Genomic DNA, 23,850 nt, shown 5'->3' on the forward strand with positions numbered 1-23,850 from the left:
GTTTTTAATTTCTTAATTATTTGCAACGACTAGCCCGTGGATATCGTTGATTATTTGTCATCTATTTTAATTAAAAAGATACTAAAAAATATATAAACAAAAGCGCTATTTTTTTCTAATTTTCAATCATTTTATTTGGATAAGCAAGGCTTCTATACAGCCTCGGTCACTAGTTTCTACTACTACAATGAGTTATATGCACAAAACTTAATTTAACAGAAGAGGGATTTAACGTTATTACTTTGTTATTTCACTGAACACACATCGTTTTTGCACAGTAAGCATTAAATTACGTTTTCTAAGGAATAATAGATTCCCGTAAAATGCGCTAATTTAGTTGCCACGACATTTACTCGGATTTGATTAGGCCATTAAAATACCAAAATGAGAAACTACGCGTCCCGACGATATGTAAAAAATATGGACATACGATGAAACCACATCATTTAAGTTTCAGATAGCATTAGGAATTTACATCGGTGGAAATTTCTCGGAAATAGGCAAAGTTTACCATTCTAAAATGATTTCACATCGCCAGAAGAGGGTAAACGTGTCAAGTGACTCTATGATTTGAGAACGTAACAGGACTATATCCTTAGGTCCTATAATATCCTGTTTTGAAATTGTTTGGTGCAATGTAGAATCATCTTTGACGGAAGGTCTTTCTTTATTTATGGTGTAAAACTTCAAAAAAGGAGGAGGTTGTCAAATCGACTGTAATTTTTATTAATGTGGGGATTTTTTTGGAAAGAGGATACTTCCGTATTGGTCCCGACTAAATTTGAAGAGAATATTCTCGAAGGGTGGCAAACTAGGGAATGAATCCGGTTTTGCGCACTTTCCCTTAAATGTTTACAATAAAACTTAGCCATAATGTTTAATTAAAAAGATAAGCAAACTTTTGAAATCGACTTTTTTAAATAAAAATGTTATAATTATTAGACGATAAATTTTATTACATAATAACGATTTAGTTTTCGATCGGGAACACGGTTGTTTAGTTTGTTTGTTTGAAAAAAACAAATATACGCGATTTTAACGAATTTTTCTCTCCCGTGTTCCGTAATAAATACATTAGGTGACTACGTAGGTAAGTTAGTTCATTTTATAGTAAGAGAATACATTTTATTTCTAAAAGACAAATGTTTATATCGTGTACTTCGATACCATTTCGCATTAACATTCAAACATCGTCACCAGGTTGTGGTTTAAGAATTTATTTTCTCAATTAAATTATATAAGATACGCGTTCGCGCAAACGTAGTCTACTACACACAGATCGGCAATCAATTAGATGTGTTAGCTGTAAAAGTGTGTGCAAGTTTTGTTTATTATTTTTTAAATTCCTTTATTTATTACTTTTAACAAAATATTTTGAGTTGCTTTTTAAATGTGTTTTAGCTGCTTAAACATTGTTATGTAACTTATTGTTTATTTGTGCACTTCGAAAGTTCGCTGTGGCCGTAGTATTATATTAATAGCATTTTGTAGTCGCCTATGTTGCGTAATATAGGAACGTTGTTACGGACTCGTATGAAATTATTTACTTATTCACGTCGGTCCCTGGCCTTCACTGATAACGGTAAATTACGGGAGTGTGTGTTAGAGACCGTTAGGCCCGGCACCCATTACCGGGGCGACATGGAAGGAGATCTTCCGGCATTCCCACATGCAAGCGCACACTGATAGAAGTTATGCCGCTATAATACACATATTATTTAGTAGCAGTAGAGCTTTTAAATTAAGTAAAGTTAATAAAGTTAGTAAAGTTTTGTTTTTCTGAGTGTTCGATCTTTGTATTAATAATTATAACAAACTAGTGGAGTAATTTCACAAAAAATAATTGAATATCAATTCAATAAAAATTTAAATTAATGCATTGAATAGCGACATCTCTCGCCAGGACTGGTAGCTGTAAAGGTACTAACTGGGTGATAAATCTGTCATAGATTTCCCATAGATGGCGCTACGACTAAAAAGTCGTTGAAAGACCAAGTACAAAGACACGACGCAAGCACATAGAAAAATTCGTGAGGTCCGTTGGTTCGTTCCGTGGCTTAGTTGGTATAGCGTCTGGCACGGTATGCAAGAAGACGTCGGTTCGAATCCGAGCGGATCGAGGAAATTTTTTCTGAGTGTTTTTTCTGAGTGTTCGATCTTTGTATTAATAATTAGTAGTGGAGCTTTTTCTGTAAGAGTTTATCAGGAAAATGCCATCTTACCTATTTCTGCCGCCAAACAGGTGTTGGTAAAATTACAGGCACGTGAGACTTTTCAACATGTTTCGTTTCATGACGAGCGTAATAAGAGTAACCTTCAGATCTTTGCAATTTCAAACTCAGAACAGCATTGCAACTGTTATGGCGACAGGCGACGCCACCAGGCGCACGAATTGTTCGCCAAAACACTTATCATCATTTAAAAAAGACCCTTAGGTGTCCCAAAGCATATCGTTCGCGACATCGTGCGAGCACCTAGCCACTCTTCAGATCACTATTAACGTTACAAGTTGGTTTATTACCTACCAGTTGTATATTTGAAAATGACAGTGTTGCTAAAAAAGAATCTTCTTCCTTTCCTTATCCTTCGCTAGGTGGGATCGGCACAACATGTGTTTTTCTTCCTATCAACTGTCATTTCAATACTCACACCTTTCGTCTCCATGTCATCTTTCCTCTCCATAACAGTTGCAGTGCCACTCAGAGCTTTAATTCGCAAAGATCTGAGGCGCGCTGCCACTGCGCCCGTCACCGTGAGACGTAAATTGACAAGTCCCATGTGCCTGTAATTACACCAGCACCCTTACCCTTCAAAACCGGAACACAGTAATATACTAACTATATTCCAATCGGAAGATTTTGGGTGAACGACCTTTGGAAGCCTTCCGAAACATCCCGAAGGCTGCCGATGTTGTTCGTAACTTACCGCAACTTTGTTTCAGTAGCTACGATCATTATAATTGAAATTTTAACTACAATGTCATGACATTAAGGTATATTGCCATTTGTTACCTAAATATTCCTTATCGTGCCACCAAGTCAGTGGGCGCCGGGTTTTACGGGTAATGTTCTATCAACATGGTATAGAGTGGAATTGTGAGCTCCTCAACACACTCCACATATTATACGTAGCACAGTTTGGTACGGGTCTCCTATTAGAAAGATAAGCCCATATTGCGCCGCACTCGCCCAATGCGTGTTGGAGACTGCACAGAGTTTAGAAGGGTTCTGAACACAGAACTATAAATACAGTAGAAGTGCTTAGTTTGCATGTCACGTGTGCCAATAGTTCGCGAAGTTCCGCAAACTCGAGCACAGTTCGATGGTCGTAGCAAAACCTCGAAAATCGTAAAAAAAATGCCCTATTTCGCTACTTTGGAGTGCAAAAATGATAATCGCACTTATAATATTACCTATGGTGGTGTTCAGTATTATCATTAAGTCTTATTTATGTATGTATAAATTAAATATCGCACATAAATTTCGAAAACCTCAGAGATGCTTGACCTGATTCGTTCGAACTCAGGACTCTTGCAGCAGCTACCACTGCTTTAAAATGATAGTTATCCATCTAAATTCATCTATGTTTCCAGACAGTAGTTCGTTTATATTTAAAAAATATATATTCCGCTTTGTCAGCTCTAATTTTCCTTAAGTTTTGATGTTACAAAGAAACAAGGTTTTTTTAGTGTACTTTTATGGGAAGCCCCAGTCTCGTATATATGTACGTACACTCACTAGTAGCCGCCATGAAATCATCAAACGTGGTGTTAGAGCACGCAGGGCACACGATGTGAGGACGTGGGCCATTGTTTGAGTTCCTAGAATCGCACCATACAACAGTCCGAGTTACTACCTTCCAAAAATCACTACCAGAATAAATTCGTGCCAATGACTTTGCAATTTGTTTGGATTGTTTTAGGCTTGGGAAGTGTTTTGCTTGTATACTGTCTCGGATGTTATATGCTACTGAAGTTTGTATTCTTGTCATTTCATTACAATAGATACAGCTACTCATGAAATCTTATACTTACGCTAATAAGGCGAGGTATTTGCACGCGAGCCTAGATTTTAGGTGGTGAGGTGTGGGGGTCCCGCAATCCGCGTGCTTATAACTATTATGAATAAAATAAGAACAGGCGCAGAAAATTTGTCACAAATCTGACGTTACAAGCGCTCGATGGCGACTGACAGGGCAGCGGGCAACGCGGCATGTCATTAAACTGCTGGGCAATTTTCAAGTTTTGGGATAAATGGGAATTTAATAACTATAAGGTTTCGTTTGAAACCAAAATTCAGAAGGTTCTCTGCAGTACTTAAAGAGAAATATCTCCGTATAAAAATTATGTGCAAAGTTAGATATTTTATTCTTAAATAATTTGTTTTAGACTTATTTTTTGGCTGTTTTCGGAATTTTATATGATCATGTAAAGTATATCCTTTCCTGTAATGAATTAGCACATTCTTTAGACAATGTCCTAAGGTGTATCGTATATTTTTTTGTAAGGCCGTTATTTCATAGTAAATATCTAAACCATTTGATCTACCAAAACAGATTTTCGGATTCCATCGAACTGAGGATAGTTCTAGTTATTCTTTAGTGTATAAAGCCACTTGTGATTAAACGACAAAACGTGCTTTGAACACATGAAAGTTCTAAAGACGAACTTCATGACACAAATTATATGCATTAAACACAACAAGTGACAGACTGATTTTGTTCGACCTTTTTCTAGAAAAGTTGAAATTTTGCAGATGTGGACTTGTCACATAAAGAGTGCGAATTTATATTCATATTACCGAACAAAAACAATTTTTACACACTTCAGTTTTTTACGTTCCACCTATATACGACTACCTATATATACGACTCAGTAGATTTAAATATACTAATTTATAATATACTTGTCGCATCATCGTCACGGCAGCGCCCCCTGAAGGATGACTATGGGACTTTGATTGTCTACATAATTAATTACAACGCCATCTATCGAATAGTCGGGTGAAACATCAAGTAACACACTTGGATGTGTGTACTACTAGAGAATTGCCTGCACTATGAGAACCAATACAACGATTTCTGGGCACTGTCCAGAACAGTCAAATCAGAACCAATTTATAAAAGTTTCTTTTCCCGAAATTCGTTTTACCGGAAATTGAACCCGGGACCGTATATACAAGTCGTGCGACTGAGGTCATCATAATTTATGATTGAGTGACGTCTATAGTTGGCTGTGTAGAATTCTACAAACTCGCCGAGATTTTATTGTGGAATTCATTTGCTTTCAATAAAAACTTGATATTTTATGTTAACACAAACTTGAGATAGATTATATCAACATTTCGAACATTAGAATGTTTTAATAAGCTGACTATAAACAAAGAAAAAGAAGAAATCATAAAAAAGAATCACACTGGAATGGGAACCGAAAAATTGGCCACAGGTACGTCTGGCTCCAAGGAGATAACAACAGCTGGCAACTTTTAGCTCGCATAAAATGAACATCATTTTTATCAATTACCGAGATATTTTCACGAACATTTGCCGCTGATATTCATATACGCTTTAGCCGAAACGAAGTGAGCGAAGCGTTTTTGGCGTTCACCCAAATTGCATATCGACGAACGGAATAATTAGGCAATTTTTCGACCGATAAGAATGAAATTTAAAATTTGAATCTTAGAATAATAACGCATAGAACATTGACTTACAATTATATGGACGTCGGGTCCGCGCTAAAAAGTGTCCGCACTTGTAAGGCGCTAAAATCGTATACAGAGCGCGACACTCCGCTTTAGTCTTCATTTGTTCTACTGACAGCGCGATACTGCGATGACATAACAATTTAAATTTCGAATAGGTTGACTTGGGACATTTTTTTCGTGGTTTTTGTATTAGACCCGTCGTCCATTTATTTGTAAGTCAATGGCATAGAATGATAGTTTCATATCAAACGAACTGTCACAAGTGAGGCAAAAATCAAATTCATGTAGGCTAGTTTTAGTAGTTAATTTTCGGTTTTAGTGAATATTTATATAAAAATACAAGTTGAAACGCATTACTTCCTTGTGGAATGTGATGTTAGTATCTATTTTATGTTTGTCTGACGTACTTTTACACTCATTTACCACACATTTTTAGCTAAAATTCTTGAGCTGTTCGCGGTGCAAGTTGACCTTGAGCACTGACGGCCCGCCCGCTCGTGTAGGCCCTTTGGGAGCGCTCCAATTTGCCTCACTTAGCGTGTGCGGACTAGGTTTCTATGCGTTATTATTCTAAGATTTGAATTATAAGAATACAACACGTCGCGACGTAACTCGAATTCTGAATTTCGAACTAAATCATAGTTCACCAAAGCCTTTCCCTATACGAGTGCGCTCGATACGCGTCACCACTCCTAACTTATTGATTGCCGACGTCCGAGTGCGCCTGCAGCTTGGATCACGTTTTTATACGTTACGTGTAGCGTCCTAGAAGTCAACCGAGTGGACTCGATCCGAGCGTACTCGTATAGTGAAAACCCGGCTTAAAAGTTAGTCAGTATTAATGTAAATTAAAAAAAATATTACTGCGCTGTAGTAGGAAATCGGTATTCCGCCTAGTTATTTTATTTGTCGTAAATTCTACTTTTTATTTGCTATAAACACATCGCATTTCAAACATACGGAGATACGTACTATAGATATCAAGGTGGTCGAACAAAAACAACTTCTTCACGATTCTAAATATATTTATTAAATATTAAGCTATGTCTGCTAATCAACAATTCGCATCCTAGGTGTAATAAGGCCACATCTCCAAAGGAGAGATTTAAAAATGATACTTTAATAATAATTTAAAAATATGTACGTAAATATACGTAACTTAATTTTTATTGAATTGATATTCAATTCAAATAGTTTTTGTGTAATTACTCCACTAGTTTGTTATAATTATTAATACAAAGATAGAACACTTAGAAAAAATTCTTTCAATTTGGCCGGATTGGTAGCGACGTCCTCTAGAAAATTGTGCCAGAAGGACGGTTTGCTTAGAATTTTTTCGTGTTCGATCTTTATATAATAGTTATACATAAGTTGTTATTGAGTTTCAGGTTTTCGCGATTGTTACACATTTATTTATTTATTTAAAGGGTACAAAAAGTTGGTTTGTTTGAAGAAACTAATTTTAATTGAATATACGAAAAAAAAAATCCTTAATTTAATTTCCTACATAATTAAGTTATTTCATGTAGGAAATGAAACCATTTTAAACAAACCGACGTTTCGGACCCTTTACAGGTCCCAAGCCAACCGTGACCATGGGACCTGTAAAGGGCCCGAAACGTCGGTTTGTTTGAAAAAGCAAATATACACGATTTAAATCCGGTAAAATAGTTTCATTTCCTATGTGTAACAATCACGAAAACCTAAGAACTCGATTTGTTTCATGTAGTTCGTATTATTATTAAGACTTTGAAGTGATATACACTTTTGACGAATGATCGTAATCGTGTGAATGTATTATGCCAATTGCCGTGTGACTTGAAAAATGTGTCCGCCATCTTTCTTTCTTTCCCGCCAACAACTTACTATTTGAGTTCATGAGGTTGAATCAAAATTACTTTATTTCTCTTTTATTAATATCTAATTTACAACAATTAAATATTGATTAAAAATAAAAGTATCCGGCTGAATCGAAGGAATTTTTTCTGAGTGTTGGATCTTTGTGTTAATAATTACAACAAAATAGTGACGTAATTTCATAAAAAATAATTGAATATCAATTTAATATAAATTTAAAAATAAAAATATGAGGTAACGGTACAAGACTTACCTATTTTCAAAATTAGAACGTAGCTTATCCGATATCCTCTTGGTATTTGCTCACTCTCACAATCCTCATAAATAGTTTCCCATGTACCAAGAAATCAACCCATCAATCACATGAAATCTCGGATTTCTATTTCAGCAAAATTGCTCGATGTTTCCAAACGAGAGTTCTCATGTACGTTTACCGCCATGCATAGTATAACCGAATTCCATTACATAATAGAAATAATTTCAAAGCGACGCGAAAACGACTCAACATATAATTTATTCCATGATCCTCATACCTTTTCGATTCCCTTTTCCTGAATGTGCTTTTTAAGGGCTCGTGAAATATCGCGTTGAATTCTCATCACTTAAACAGAAACCCTACTTTGTAGACAGAGATGGGCAATGGGTTAAAACCCAATCAACCCACCCGGATTTATGACCAAATTGACGGGTTTTAACCTATTTTTGCCCAATAACGTGGGCAGAAACGGTGAAAACGGAATTTAGTATATTTAAATTTCATATTTATTACAAATTTCGTTGTATTGTAAAAAAACTTTTTTAAACAAAAAAGAAGCAACTGCACTCAATACCCACCTGGCAATCCTGTGGATTCTCACTACTAAGAATTGATTTTTATGAATATCGTTTCAAGTGCATACAATCTAACGATTTTTTGTATCGATTTAGTTCCAATTCTATTTTCAAGCAAATCGATAGGCAAATCGAATCGTCTACTTCAGAAAGCAATAAACATTTTGTAATAATATAATTCAATTTGAATAAAACTCGATTTGCAACAAATATGTGTACAATATAATATTTTTTGCCCTCGATTTTGGGCGCTAATGGGTTTTAACCCGACTTAAACACGACGTATTTTACAGGATATATCACGGAGAGTGTGCGATGAAATTATACGATTTAATTCCACCTTCCCCTTTCTATCATCCGGGGACTAGCGGAGGCTTGGAGTCCACCCCTATGTGGTGGATATTTCAAAGATTCGCACCAAGCGTTACGCTTCCACTATTATTATGGCAAACGGCTATGTTATGGAATTCCCTGCCTGCAGACTTGTTCCCTGAACGTTATAACTTGGAACTTTTCAAGGCGAGAGTGAATAGGCATTATTTAGGTGTGCATGCCCCATCGTCGACCTCATCGTCACTTTCCAACAGGTGAGATGGAGGTCAAATGCGCACTTACATTTGTATAAAAAAAATAAAAAAAGTTAGCAAAGCGCTGGGTTAAACCCGGGTGTTTGCCCATCTCTGTTTGTAGATGATTTTTGTTAAACACTGCAAAAAAGCGGAGCCTTGTAGCAAAAATACAGTTTTTACGGTCTTTTTTGAACGCTATTCAATGCTGACGCTCAAAAAACAATTTTAGAATGATTAAGTAATTGCCTTTCATAAAAAAATTTGTTTTTACAAAACGTACTTTCCTATATTTATCGACGTTATCAAAAGTTGGCGCTAAATGCGATTTCGGTAGGACCTTCCCGAGAAAATTCATTATATCCGGCTGGACTCCAACCACACCGGACTATCACTCTTCCAACTGGGCTACGGAACGAGCTATCAGACGTTAGGATTTATCTATGTCCTTGTTGCAGGTCTTTTACTAGTTTGGTAAATAGAATGAAGTAAATTTTAAAATTTATTTTATAAATTCTTCAACAGAAAAAATACAACATTTGAAATAAAATAATTGCTTAAAACTGTGTGTCTGTGTGTGGAAGAAAAGGTAAAAGAATTAATAATGCATTTCGTAAACGATTGTGTAATAGCTACAATTATTTTTTTTAACCGTGGATATGCCTTTTTTTGGCGATTACAATGCTTTTACTAGCTCTATTTCAAGATAAGAAATGAAACTATTTTTCCGGATTTAAATCGCGTATATTTGTTTTTTCAAACAAATCAACATTTCGGGCACTTTACTGGTCCCATGGACATGGTTGACGGATATCCCGATATGACTGATGGTTGGATGACACTTCAAGATTCTTGAAGCTTTCAGGCGTTTGCGATGACTGCGATTAAAAATATGCAACAAGGTGTAACACGTTTTTTGCCACTTTGTTTATAGTAAACACATACTTCCGTGAGACTAAACGACGAAATTGTGATGTCGGTAGCGATAACAACTGGGGGTCGCTTACGTTACGATTTTTTAATATTGATTCTGTAGGTTACACTAAAATATAAAAAAAACTGCAGAGCAAACGATAGACTTAATCATTTCTATTTAATGTAATGGTAGGAAATGTCAACGCGTCCTTGTCCGTTACAGTTTAAAATATCATTTGCAATAAAAATCGCTGTTTAGGTAAAAATGTCGCTTACGGTAAATCGGCGGTCATGCCTAGATTTGTTTTTGTCAAACAAAGCAACGTCTCAGGCTTTTAACACGCTCACCGCCGTGTGGGGGTTAAAATGACCGGTACGGCGCACCTATGGTTGATTTTGCTATTCTCAAATTCAAGGCGTTTTTCTCTCTCCTGTGTCAAGTCCCGTATAGTGGTGAACTAGGGGATAAATCCGGGTTTGCGCACTTTCCGGAATTTCAATAAAACGTGACAAATATATGTAATTCCACGTACTTTTGAGGTCAGTTTCTTTACTACGAAGATTATACTAACCTGTAATAGTCGCCTTTTGGAATTGAATTTACAATTGATGCGCTAAATCTAATATGTTAATCCATTAATCCGACGTCAAGGTTGACTAACTATACAATAGACTATAATATTGTTCATGACAACAAGACTAACCTAGTTACTGTGTGAAGTGATGTTCGGGATCGCATCCGGATGCGATTATCCAATTGATTCGAGGTCTAGAGGGGTCTGGTCGTGATTGACGGCATACTTTATAACAAACAGCATGATAATGCATCGTACATATGTTGATATTATCATACAAAACCAGTCGCAGCCCAGAAGTGGATTGTAAGTTTCGTCAAATGTGTTGATCGTTAGAGCCATTATGGCCCTGATCCCGATTCATATGTCCCGAGTCTTCCTTCCGGACGCGAATTGCAAGAATCTGGAAGTCTTCAAATAGGCTTCAGACTCTAATTCTTTACAAATGTAAGTGCGCATTTGACCTCCGTCTCACCTGATTGAAAGCCACGATGAGGTCGACGATGGAGTTATGGAATTCCATTCCATAGCCGTTCGCCATATAAATGTGGAAGCGTAACGCTTCGTGCGAACCTTTGGAATATCCACAACATGCGGGTGGAACCCAAGGCTATGTCAAGTCCCTCGATGATGGAAAGGGGAAGGTGGAGTTAAAACGTGTAATTCCATCGCACACTCTCCCTGATGTATCCTGTAAAATACCCATAAGCAGGCTTATACAAAATTTACGGCGGTGTCCAAGGCTCTGCAGCTTCGCTTCTACTAATTCTGATTCACCTAAGCCTCTTGGCACGCTTCTCAATTGAATTCAGAATTGGTATGTAGCAGAGCCATCCCAAATAGTGGCAGCAGTACTCCATGCACGACCGGACTTGTGCTTGATACACCTGAAGCAACTGTTCCGGTGTAAAATAACGCCTCACCTTCCAAGCCAACCACCAGCAAGCTTCCTTGCTGCATTTTTGGTCATGAATTCAATTTATCTGTCGAAGTTCTAATTGAACGACCGGTCCATTCCAATTAGCTGGAGGCAGAAGCGATGCTGACCTCCTCAATTTTTATCATCCACTTTTCTTTTTTGTGGCCACTTACTTTTCCTTCACTACTCTTACGTTTGTTCCATCCGTCATCACTCCCATGAAAATTCCTAAAACGAGAGGATGTGCCGATAAATCACAAATCACATTCATTTCCTTATTCTGAAATTTCACGTCGATTACTATTAATAGTTATTTTTGATACAAGTGCGGAAAGTTAGTCATTATTCACGAGTCTCGAGGCATCTTGGCCCGAGCCAGAGGCGAGGGTCAAGACTCGAGACCAGTGAAAATGACAAATCCGCACGTGTATCAAACGACGTTTTTTAATACATTTGCGAGAAAACTACATTGAAAGTAAAATAAAACAGTATTTAAACAAAACTCATTTTCTGCTAGTAAATTAAAATAATGAAATACAACCACTGCAACCATTAGTTAAAAGTGTATGGAAATCTAGTTCTAACGTGCTGTTTTTGTTTATTTTCTGTAATATCGGTCTGTAACCACTTTTCTTATTATGAAGTCCTGGTACTTTTGTTTAAACTTCTTTAGGAACCCGTGCACGGTAGTGAGATACAATTTATCTGTAATACATAGAACAAATAAATATATACATAAAAATCTTGCCTGTCACCCATTCAGGGGTAGGCGTAGGTAGGGTAGGTAGTAGGAGACTGTGGACCTCCACTCGATACGTTCATTATATAGTATTTGTAAATAAATATAAGTTTTAATGACGAATGACTTATGTACGTCACAAAGCACATAAATATTAAATAAATATACAACTTCTTTAGTTCTGTACTTAAGATTTGAAACAACAGTAAATTAAAAAAAAATGGAATAGTAAAAAGCACTAGTGCGAGAAATCCAACTTTTCGCACGATTTGTAGTGCGAAAAATACCACGTTTTGAGCAACTGTATTAAAAAATTATTATAGGCCCGGGCCTTCCTTTTCCTCTTATCATCTTTTATAATAAAATCTTGGGGAGCAAGTCTCATTTGTCTAAGGCCACAAAGTTGACCGTTTCCACAAGTCATCTCACTTATAGATAGCTGAGTTGTTTATCTCACATAATCTTAATTTAGTCAAAGCAGTCATCATTCAAAGGAAAGTCTTAAATAGAACTACAAAGTGATCGTAGATGCTTATAGCCGACTATGTACGTATATTTGTTACATGGATTTATAGTGTTATTTATAAACATACGTCATGGAAACCCCTATAGACCTAACGACTTAAATTTGTTATGGGATCATATGAATTTTAATGTTATCCCAATTAATGGGCAGGGATAGTCTCATAAATCTTGCAAATGGCCCTTTGTAGCAGCAATGAACAAAGATTAATTGCAAATTGGTGTGTCCTTCACCTCAAAATCCATTTTAAATCGCAAAACAATCGTTAGGAAAATTACAATTTGATATTGGTATTTTTTCATCCAAATTCATTCATGTTTTTTGTATAAATTAGAAGCAGTAGAGCTCCTCGTGAAAGAGTTCTTCTAGGGAAGTGGCAGCACTTCCTTACCCGCTCACGCGATGCGCTCCTTCTACCGCAAAATGGCGGATATTTGGTTTCGCAAAATAGAAAAGGATTCAGTTTAAATACAAGTTTTTATAATTAAAAATTATTATTCTGTATTGCTAAATAAATACCCTCCGTACTACCAACAAAAACATCTCAAATAAAATGCAGTAATACACCGCAAATCCTGCACTTAATAAGCACTAATGAAATTTTTGGTGTACTTGGATAAATATGATAATATTCCGTTTCAGTGGTTCTAACGTTTGCCATGAAATTACTCCTTAAAGTATAGTTTATAAACATTTATATTCAGGGTAAACTTAAAAAACGCTACTTTCGGTATGTTTTCTATAAATAAACACCGAAATCACCAGCCCAAACAATAACACACACGATTGTCGTGACGTATTTTTGAAGTTGTTTATTTTTTTTAAATGACAGACCCAGGCATTAAAAACTTTATGGTTTGCTAGAGTAGTTACCGAATAGCAATTAGTACTATCTCAATTTTCTAAAGATTTCACTTTTTAATATCATTTTTTACTATTCTATTTCGTACTCCGCAAGAAATTCCATGTCAGATACATTTAATTTTGGCGCTAGAATCGCTTTCATTCAACTTGTACTAACTTCTAACCAGATGATGCAAACAATTCTTGTCTTCATCATCATTATATATGTATTTGTTTATATATATTATGATATACATACTGAAATAATATAATCATAATATATCTATTAATAATAATATATCTATTTAACCAACCAGGAGGCGGTATAGCATTAGAGCAGCTTCCTAATTGATATGGTAGCGCCATCTATGAGAAATCTATGATGTTTTGTCGTACAGTTAGATACCTTTACAGCTACCAGTCCCGGCTAGAGATGTCGCTATTCATTGTATTAAAATTTTTATTGAATTGAATATTTTTATGTGAAATTACTCCACTAGGTCGTTATAATTATTAATACAAAGATCGAACACTCAGAAAAAAATTCCTTCGATCCAGCCGAATTCGAATTTTATTGATTGATATCTTAATTATCAAATATACGACGTTCGTTTTTTGATACTCGTTATAGTTCTGTGTATAGAACTGTATGAAATTTTTCAGCGAGTACCTTACACAATAGAATTTTGATTCTAAAAAGAGCGCCTCTATGATATGGTTTATGAAATTGTAAATAAAAATTCCTAGGGAAAATGTTCATATTATGTTTAAGTCTTTTTATTCATGCAATATCATGAAGGAACACTTTGTTTACCCGTGAGAATAATCCACTCATGAACTCGCATTATCATACCCAATACTCAGAGCGAGCACCTATTTAATTACACTTTATCTTTTCGTGAAAGGTTTTATTTTAAGTAAATAAAGATTTAAATACGCGTAGATTATATGAAGTTAATTGGATATCACGATGTTTTAATACCATGATTTTCAACTAATTCTTATGAATTTACTCAACTAGTTTGTTATAATTTTTAATACAAGGATCGAACTCAAAGAAAAATACTGCTTGCTTTCATAGATTTCTCGCAGATGGCGCTACGGTAAAAAGTCGTTAAAAACCAAAAACGAGATCAGCAACAAGCACATAGAAAAATTCGTAAAGTCTGCTGGTTTGTTCCGTAACTCAGGTTTTTATTTTTTTATGATATTAGTTATCACAATGAATTGACGCAATATATCATTATTCGTATGATGGGTGACAGGAACTTCTTAAGCACAGACGTGCCGATTACCACGCATTCTTGTTCGTCCCGTTACTTGATATTATAAAAAAAATTTGATCGAGTATTACTTATTTGACAGTAGGTAATTTGTTTCGGACCAATGTTGGACGGAGAACTAGAGTAGAGCTCCTGGAGCGCAAACGTCGCTGACGGGACGTAGATCTGGCGCGAAGGTTCAATAAATCAATTGCAGTGCCACTCAGAACTGTAAATCACAAAGATCTGAGGAGAACTGCCACTGCACTCGTCACCCTGAGACATAAGTTGACAAGTCCCATGTGCCTGTAATTTCACCAGCACACCTACCCTTGAAAACCCGAACGCAGTAATGCTTCCATTACTGTTTTACTGCTTGGCGGCAGAAATAGTGGCAGTACTTCCATGGACGAAATCATTTACAATGTACTCTACTGCTATTAAATCAGTTAATAATTATAACCCGTAGACATTTTATGGAAAAGCTGCGTGATTAATATATTGTAGGTGTGTTTTCCTTTAATTTTATTAATAATAATAATATATTTATTTCAGACAATTATTTAGTCCACATGTGTTAGTAACAATTTTATTCTTAAAAATTATGTTAGTAGGCACTAAATCTAAACATTATTAAATTAAATTTAAAATAAAAACATGAACATTTGAAGCAATTAAAAACGAGGCGAAAAAAGTTGCCGCATAAAGGGAGAGTCAATTCTCCTGGCAATGGTTTTCAGTATTGGGTTGGAGCTGGCTCGCAGTCTGCAGAGCAGTGAGGCCGACTTTTTGCGCATAATGGCATAAAAGTCATCAGTGCGAGCCTGTGCTAACATGCCTGACGCGCTGCAGAACCGCGGCAGCCCCAACAACATACGAAAACCATTGTTATATTATACTCGCAGGGCGCTGATGGCTCTGTGCGTATAGTTGGTCCAAAGGCTGCACGTGTAAAAATCTTTTAGTGTCCAACCAAGTAATTTTGTTTCTCGTACAGGTTTTGCCCCAAGAAGTAGTCGCCAATACGGGTTGGGTACTTTATGCGTTTTGCAAGAACTGTGAACCGTTTTTAACATACAGGTGTCATCACATTTCAACGCGAGCCTACACTTTAGGAGGTGAGGGGACCGCCCCTCGGATCCCGCGACGTGCGCTGACAATTAATATGTATGAAATAATAACAATCGGTGAAAATTGGATGTGTCCAACAATTTTTATTTCTGTTTCTTCCGCCGGGTGCCGATGTAATGTAAGGTAATATTATATTAGGCCTTTTTGCTTAAACCAATGTCTATCTTCCACAGCTAGGAGTGGCTCTCGGCTTCGTCCTTCCCCCGATGTTAGTGGGGGCCAATGGCACCATCCAGGAGATCGCCACTGACCTCCAGAGAATGTTCTACATCGTGGCTGGACTCACCAGTGTTATCTTCGTTCTTATCGTCCTATGTAAGTTATTCAGACAATATCGCCCAGCGCTACGTTGCGCATTTACACCACGTCGAGAGGTCGCCTTCGCTTGCCGCCGAAGACGGCAAGCTACTCAGTGTAAAAAAATTGTATCTACATACCATAATGAGCATTTTCCGGAAGACGCGCGACTTGTTTTTGGCTTGTATCTAATTTGTACGTTAGACAATTGACATAAACGTCGTTATGCTGTGGCTCTAAAATTTGCCTTCCATTCCAATCCGTGGTAATGTAAATTGAGCCAAGCGTTTGGCAACCATCCGAAATCGACCTCGTCGACTAGGTGTAAACACTGTCAGGCGTCAACCACACAAATTTCAACGTGTCGACTGCCGCATTCCATCACCACCGTGCGCGTGCTAGGGACCGGAGAATACTTATTACCCGATTAGTTTGTTTAATATTTATAATATATGTGTCTCTTTGCGTAAACTTGTATTTATAATATCTTGGTGATTTCGGCGAAGGCGGTAGTTGACTCGGTGTAAACAGTGTTTCGACTTCTCCGCTTTCATCAGCCGAATTCGCTTGCCGAAGAGGCGCCAGTCGACTCGATATAAACAACGCGCGGAATGCTCCGCTTTCGTCAGCTATATTCGCTTGCTAAAGAGACGGCAGTCGATTCGATGTACCTAAACTGCGCGTTAACTGTGCCGCATTCGTCAGTTAAAATCGTTTGTTAAAGAGATGGCAATCGACTCAGTGTAAACAGCGTATCGACTATTTCGTCAGCCGAATTCGCTTACTGAAGAGAAGGCAGTCGATTCGGTGTAAGCACTCCATTATTTTCATAGACTGACAGGAACGAAAACTTAGCAGAATTCGAGATACTATTCTACCTGTAAATGTTTTAGTTAGAATTCTAAATAGTATCTATTAATTGGTAACTATACTTATAAACCTTTTGTTCGTTAAACGATGAAGTCACATTACTCAGAAGATACTAAATGAGGATGTGGACGGCTTTAAGGGCAAAGGAAGACGAATGATGGATGGATTGCGTGAAAGTTGATATATGTATGAAGAGGGTGAACAGTGAGATGACGGGTGATAGAGATGAATGGAAGAATAAGACATGCTGCGCCAACCACAAATAATGGAACAAGGGCAGATGGATGTTGATAATCCGTTAATTAATAAGTAGAAGTTATTCTCAAAATTCTTCTGAATATCTTTTTATGTCCATATCGGCGGCCCCACTAAATAAGATGTATTATCCAAAACACCAACTTTACAGGAAAACTAGAAAGAGTAAATTGAAACTTCAATAATTCTGCAAGTAATGGATTTAATATTACAAATAATAATCATAACTTTCTTAGAAAAAAAAACCGACCTCAAAAGTTTATGGAATTTCATATATTTGCCACGTTTTATTGAAATCGATTAACATAACGTGGGTGAAATCCATCCCCAAATTGCCACCCGTAGAGGTGGAGTAATATTTTCAAATTTGAATGGGACGTCTACTGAGGCACCCCTTTTCCAGCAAAAAAAGAATCATCTAAATCGGTTCATAAATGTTTTGAAATCGGTTAAAAATTACGAAAACGATGCAAACAAACCAACTCGTGTTTTTATGTTGCAAAAGAAATTTTTACATTGATGCTGAGAAAACCATATTAGTTTTTTGTTCTGACATTATTGCCTGATAAAAAAAAATGTTTTAAAAATCTTGGTAAACGCACCTACCACTTCTTTTTTATTAAAAAAATATTTAATCAGATGGAAAGACATGATGAGATCAATGACAATGGAGCATGCACACCTAAATAATGCCTATTTACTTTTACTGGAAGAGACCCAAGTTATACAGGGAACAAGTCTGCGGGCAGGGAATTCCACTCCATAGCCGTTCGCCATATAGATGTTGAGGCGACACGCTTCATGCGTATCCTTAGAAAAGCGACAACATAGAGGTGGAACCCTAACCTACGTCATCACGTAATGGAAAGGCGGGTCTAAATCGTGCAATTCCCTCGCACATTCTAAAATATTTATTAATTATAATATATAATTTAAATTATGCAAGGGGCATGTCGATATGCAAGTTCGTTATAATAAAATTTAAAAAGAAATTGCATCTGACAGCCATAATAATTATCTATTGCAGTCTTCAAGGCAGCTCCACCGACCCCACCGTCAGCGGCCGCGGACCTTGGTAACAGCCTGGACTCCAACTTCCTGCAGTCCATCAAGAAGCTATTGACCAACAGGAACTACATTCTTTTGCTCATCTCGTACGGCCTCAACGTCGGTGTCTTCTACGCCATCTCTACGCTTTTGAATCAACTTATTTTGACCTATTATCCAGTGAGTATTATCTTATCCAGAAAGTAATCTTTAAATATTATAAAGGTTTAAGTAATATTATCTAAATTTAAACAAACCGTAATGGGCCTTTTTATGGATATTGTGGTAATAAAAATACCTATTTAAAATACTTAAATCTTTAACGGCATAGATAAAAATAAAAATATATATTACATATCACAACTTTCCCACGATAAACAACCTAAAAATCCAGGGGTTCGCAGCCGGGCTTTAACACACTGCAGGAACCAGCTTAATTTCATTTTCATTCCATTCGTCATTCGACAAGTACCTAATTTATCACAGTTGTAAGTCTGCAGAATTATTCATTTTTTTAATACTAAAATCTCCCGTATAGATAGATAGATGGTGATGTAGATTGGGTAGGTAATATCAAAAATTAATTACCATACAATGATCAAATATGAAAATTTCAGGGTGCAAACCAAGACGCTGGACGCATCGGCTTAGTCATTGTGGTAGCCGGTATGGCAGGATCGGTGCTTTGTGGGCTGGTGCTGGACAAGACACATAGATTTAAAGAGACAACCCTGGCGGTGTATGCGGCTTCCTGTATCGGAATGGTCATCTTCACCTTTACCCTGAACTGTGGATATATTGGCGTTGTTTATTTAAGCTCCATTCTTCTTGGGTAAGGGATATAATTCGTCTGCTTCATTTGAAAACATCGTAATTGCGTTTTTGGATGAAGGCCTTCTTTACTCTTCAAACGCAATATCGGGCAATTAAATCTTAAAATATAAATTGGAAACTTTTTTATGATACCAGGTTGTTCGTCCCGTCACTTGATGTCATAAAAAAAGTAACGTGACAACCCTACGCTCAGAGAGTAGACATTGTACCTAATATTAGCAACAGTATTTGAAACTGAAGTTGTGGGGTACCTACTATAGTTTATTCACGGAATATCATAGACAGACAAGCTAGGTGGAAGATTCAGCGTATACAAGAAGGAGTATATATCAATGTACTGTTATGTTTCAGATTCTTCATGACCGGATACCTGCCTGTAGGGTTCGAGTTTGCATCTGAAGTCACATACCCCGAACCGGAAGGCACTACTTCGGGAATTCTCAATGCTGTTGTCCAGGTAAAACTTATTCCCATGCTTTACGACTGTTTCTGCCTAAAGTTGCATTTTGCCGTGCCTTCTCGGCTTTTCTTTGCCAAAATACTGTCTATCCGTCCAGAAACAAACTGTCAAGTAACGTAACCTAACCTATTCTGCCCTCCTTGTTATAGGCAATGGTCGGAAAAAAGGTATTCCACATACATAGATACATGTATTGATATAGTTATTAAAACCACCAAATATTAATTAATTACTTTTGTCGTATTCTGGATTTCCGGAAACGGTTTTATTGCATCACAGGACAAACTACTGATCTAGGAAGTCGAAGTTGGATTTTAAAATAATTCTAATAATGCCATGTAAGTAATGCAGTAGATAACAGATCTTTTACCAAAATAGAAAATAAAAAAATAACGAGACTCTCCGCCCCTCCCTAGCTTTGGAACTGAAATTGTGGAACACCTTTTTCCGACCTATGGTTATTAACAACGCATTTGCATTTAGGAAACTTTTTGAGATATTAGCACCAAAATGTTATTTTTTATTCTTTTAAACATTTCAATCAAGTTGATTTTGCCTAACAATTAAACTGAAACTAAATACATATAAAAACTGATTAGAGGTGTTTTGTGACTCGTGTCGCAGATTCGAGATACATAGATATGTTAATAACTCAACTTCATTAAAAATGTCGGTCAGGCGTGTCACTTGTCACCAGACCAAGCCAAGAGGCTTATAGGTGATTCGGAATTAGTTAAGGCGAAGCTGCAGAGCCTTGAACACCGCCATAAGTTGTCTGCTTATCGGTATTCTACAGGATATATCACGGAGAGTGTGCGATGGAATTGCTTAATTTGATTCCGCCTTCCCCTTTCCATCATCGGAGGACTAGACGTGGGCTGGGATTCCATCCCTATGTTGTGGATATTCCCAGGATTCGCTCGAAGCGTTTCGCTTCCACATTGATATGGCGAGCGGCTAGAGAGTGGGATTCCCTGCCTGCGGACTTATTCCCCGAATGCTATAACTTGGACCTTTTTAAGGCGAGAGCGAATAGGCATTATTTAGGGTCGTATTCTAGAACTCTACTCAATGCTCAGGTCAGGATTTGAGTATGGTTTAAAGCACTCGAAATCATACTCAAGTACCTGCCATTAGGGTCGTATTTCCTGTGTTTGTGTTTCCATTGCAATCCTGACTTGAGCATTGAGTAGAGTTCTAGAATACGACCCTTAGATATCCATGCTACATCGCCGACCTCATCATCACTTATCATTAGGTGAAATGGAGATCAAATGCGCACTTATTTTTAATAAAAAAAAATGACGCTCGACTTATTCGGTCCCATCATTTGGTAAGTACCTGTCATAAAAAAAACCTACCTCTGAAGTTCGTGGAATGACATCTGTTTGCCCAGTTTTATTTATATCGGTTACTGGAAAATTCGCGAAATCGGATTTATCCCCTAGTTTGCCACCCTTAGAGGTGGAATATTTTCTTCAAATTCAAATGGGACCAATACTGAGGTAGCCTCGTTTCAATAAAAAAAAGAATCATCTAAATCGGTTTACAAATGCCGAAGTAATCACACACACAAAAAAGAGCAAAATGCGGTTGAATTGAAAGTTTTTGTCTGTTTTTTTTTTTCAGATTTTCGGCATCGTCCTCACTCTCCTCTACGAATGGATGCTCAATACAGTTCATGATCGCTGGGCAAATCTTACCCTCTGCGCTATACTTGCCGTCGGTACTGGTATCACTGCGGCCATCAGGTCTGACCTTCGTAGACAAGCAGCTCAGAACAAAGGCTAAGCTTATTGATTTATTATTTCTTGACTATTAAGTTCTTGGAAGAGGCTTACTAAATGCTTTCCCTTGTCTTGAAGTTCTCTATAAAAAAAAATTCTCAGTATTTAATTGGATGAATTGAAAAAATCGTTTGATTGGTAATGATCAAAGAATCGGCAATAAATATATATTAGTACCTAATATAGGATCAAAATCCTACGTAAACAATGTAGTGGTCGTATAGAAAAATGAGTTTAGATTTAGAAAGAAAATTGCTGATATAAGTGTCAATGAAAGTTACATTATAAATAGAGTGAAATTTATAAAACAATGTCAGCATGGTAAAATGAAGAAGAAGCAGTTTTGTGAAGAATATTTTCACGAGTATTAACCGGTGTTACTCAAGACTGCTATGAGATCATAGAGATGGTAATAGATACGACGTATCCTGTAACAGTGATAAATGTTCCCCGACTTAGCCTACGCTAAGTTTTAAATTTGTAATGTAGAATAACGATCTTGAAATCGTCTACTTCCTATTTCGTAATGTTATAGTACTGTCGGGTCAAAAAGTGAATCTTACAAGTGTTCAACAATCTTATTAAAGATCAACTTTGAGATAGAATATCATGTTTCTCATAGATGGCGCGAAAAAGTATCTGTTTAAACACAATACAAAGACCTGCAACAATCACATAGAGAAATTCTTAAGGTCAGCTGACAAGGGACAAGGGGATCTACTCCCATTCTTCTACCGACATCCGTCTGAAGCAATTGCTGTCAAGTAATATTCGACCAAATCAATAAACAATGTCACGTATGAAGCTTCATTCGCATAATGCGTTTTTTAATTTGGTCGAGTATTACTTATTTGACAGCAATTGTTTCGGACGGAGATCGGAAGTAGGCTTTTAGATTTGTGGCACAGTTGGTAAGAGCGGTTGCCCCGGTTTGGCAAACCGACTTTGGACCCCGATTCAGAACTCTTTGATATTTTAACCGATGATTGCATACAATAATTTTTGTACGAGTAAATTAATATAATGAAACATAACCAATTGAAAGATCATTTTATTTATATTGTTTTTAAATAGTACTTTTTGCCAAATGGTTACGCCTTTGTATCTGTTATGTAACATTTTGAGAAATTGTTAGAGAAATAAAATTATTTTAAATTTGAATAATTTCACAAATATAGTGACATCATCCTTTTTAGGAACACAGTGATGCGTTTAAGGAGACTCTTTCAAATTATCAAAAATTCGACGTTCATATTTTGAAACAGACAAAAAGTTTTTAGTTCAGTAACGAATACTATACGCCTTTGTGGTTTATGTATTATAATTGACAGACTAAAGTCCTTACATGAGTAAAAAAACACCGTTATATAATGCGATAAAATAAAATATTGCATTTTTGAATCTATTGTTTTTGTGTTTTATAATACGATAAAAATTCAAATTGTAATTAAAAAACTTTTACATATCCCACGCAATTTTGTTGGCGACAAAATGATTTGTTGTTTTTACAGCTTGGCTAAAATACATTGTTCCTACAATTCATCTGCCAGGTTTTATATAAAGTAGATGATAACTGAAACGCTTTTTTACCCGATTGTACTAATAGGTTAGTTATCTGAGCTAAATGTGTAGTTAATCGCGACAATAATTGTGTGACTGTAATAATATTGTAGTTTGCCAAATATACCTAGAATTCGATCTATAGGATCATATAGGCATATTAAAATGTATTTTTGTCCATGTATTTTTAAAATATTGTATTGGCCTATAAAATAAAGATGTTTCTAGAATCCTAAGGCGATAATCACGTGGAAAAATTTACCTATTTACATAGAGGTCTTTTAAATTGGTCGATTGAAAATTAAATCAATAAATCTCTCATAATTTACAAACGTTGCGTAAGACGCGTTTTTCGTATCGACCAATGTAGATGGAGCCTTTTTAAATGATAACTTGAAGTGTTAGTCTAGGTTATATACATTATAATATTTATGGACGTAAAAATTAGCTAGTTTTTGCCAATATAAGATATTAATCCTAATTTATTTTTGACAATGTCATTTTGCTTGAAAATGAAGTGCAGAAAATGTTATTATACTTGGGAAATTGCACTTGTTTACCCGAAAATGGCTGTTTTTATACAAATGTGATGTTAAATAGCTATGAAATACTTATTAATATTTTTTTTATTTGTTAAGGACGTATAAATCGTATAAATTACGCATAGAATTCACTTTGAAAAAACTATGAGTCATAGATCATAATAAGCTAGCTAGATATTACAAAAATATTAATTGTCTATGGTAGCCCACTGCAAGGCCATCCCCAAACTTTTTCACATATTTTGGTTTCCTGTCCAGAGGGAGTGGCCAAGCGGCCATATCGAAAACAAATTTATTTGTTTCTGATATACAGATTACACTATGTAATAAAT

General features: G+C 36.3%; 1 protein-coding gene across 1 annotated transcript in view; it reads left to right on the plus strand.

The window, feature by feature from the left end:
• LOC113230051 (uncharacterized MFS-type transporter C09D4.1) overlaps positions 1-22,482 on the plus strand; it is a 119,740-nt gene extending 97,258 nt beyond the window's left edge. Inside the window, exons 3-7 of the mRNA XM_026463779.1 lie at positions 16,040-16,181; positions 18,316-18,515; positions 18,953-19,167; positions 19,521-19,626; positions 21,259-22,482. Coding sequence (XP_026319564.1) covers positions 16,040-16,181; positions 18,316-18,515; positions 18,953-19,167; positions 19,521-19,626; positions 21,259-21,420 — 825 coding nt within the window. The 3' untranslated portion in view covers positions 21,421-22,482. The remainder of the gene's footprint in view (positions 1-16,039; positions 16,182-18,315; positions 18,516-18,952; positions 19,168-19,520; positions 19,627-21,258) is intronic.
• Positions 22,483-23,850: the final 1,368 nt, after the last annotated feature.

This window comes from Hyposmocoma kahamanoa, unplaced genomic scaffold (assembly GCF_003589595.1).
Source record: "Hyposmocoma kahamanoa isolate Upper Pololo Valley unplaced genomic scaffold, ASM358959v1 63, whole genome shotgun sequence".
NCBI lineage: Eukaryota > Metazoa > Arthropoda > Insecta > Lepidoptera > Cosmopterigidae > Hyposmocoma > Hyposmocoma kahamanoa.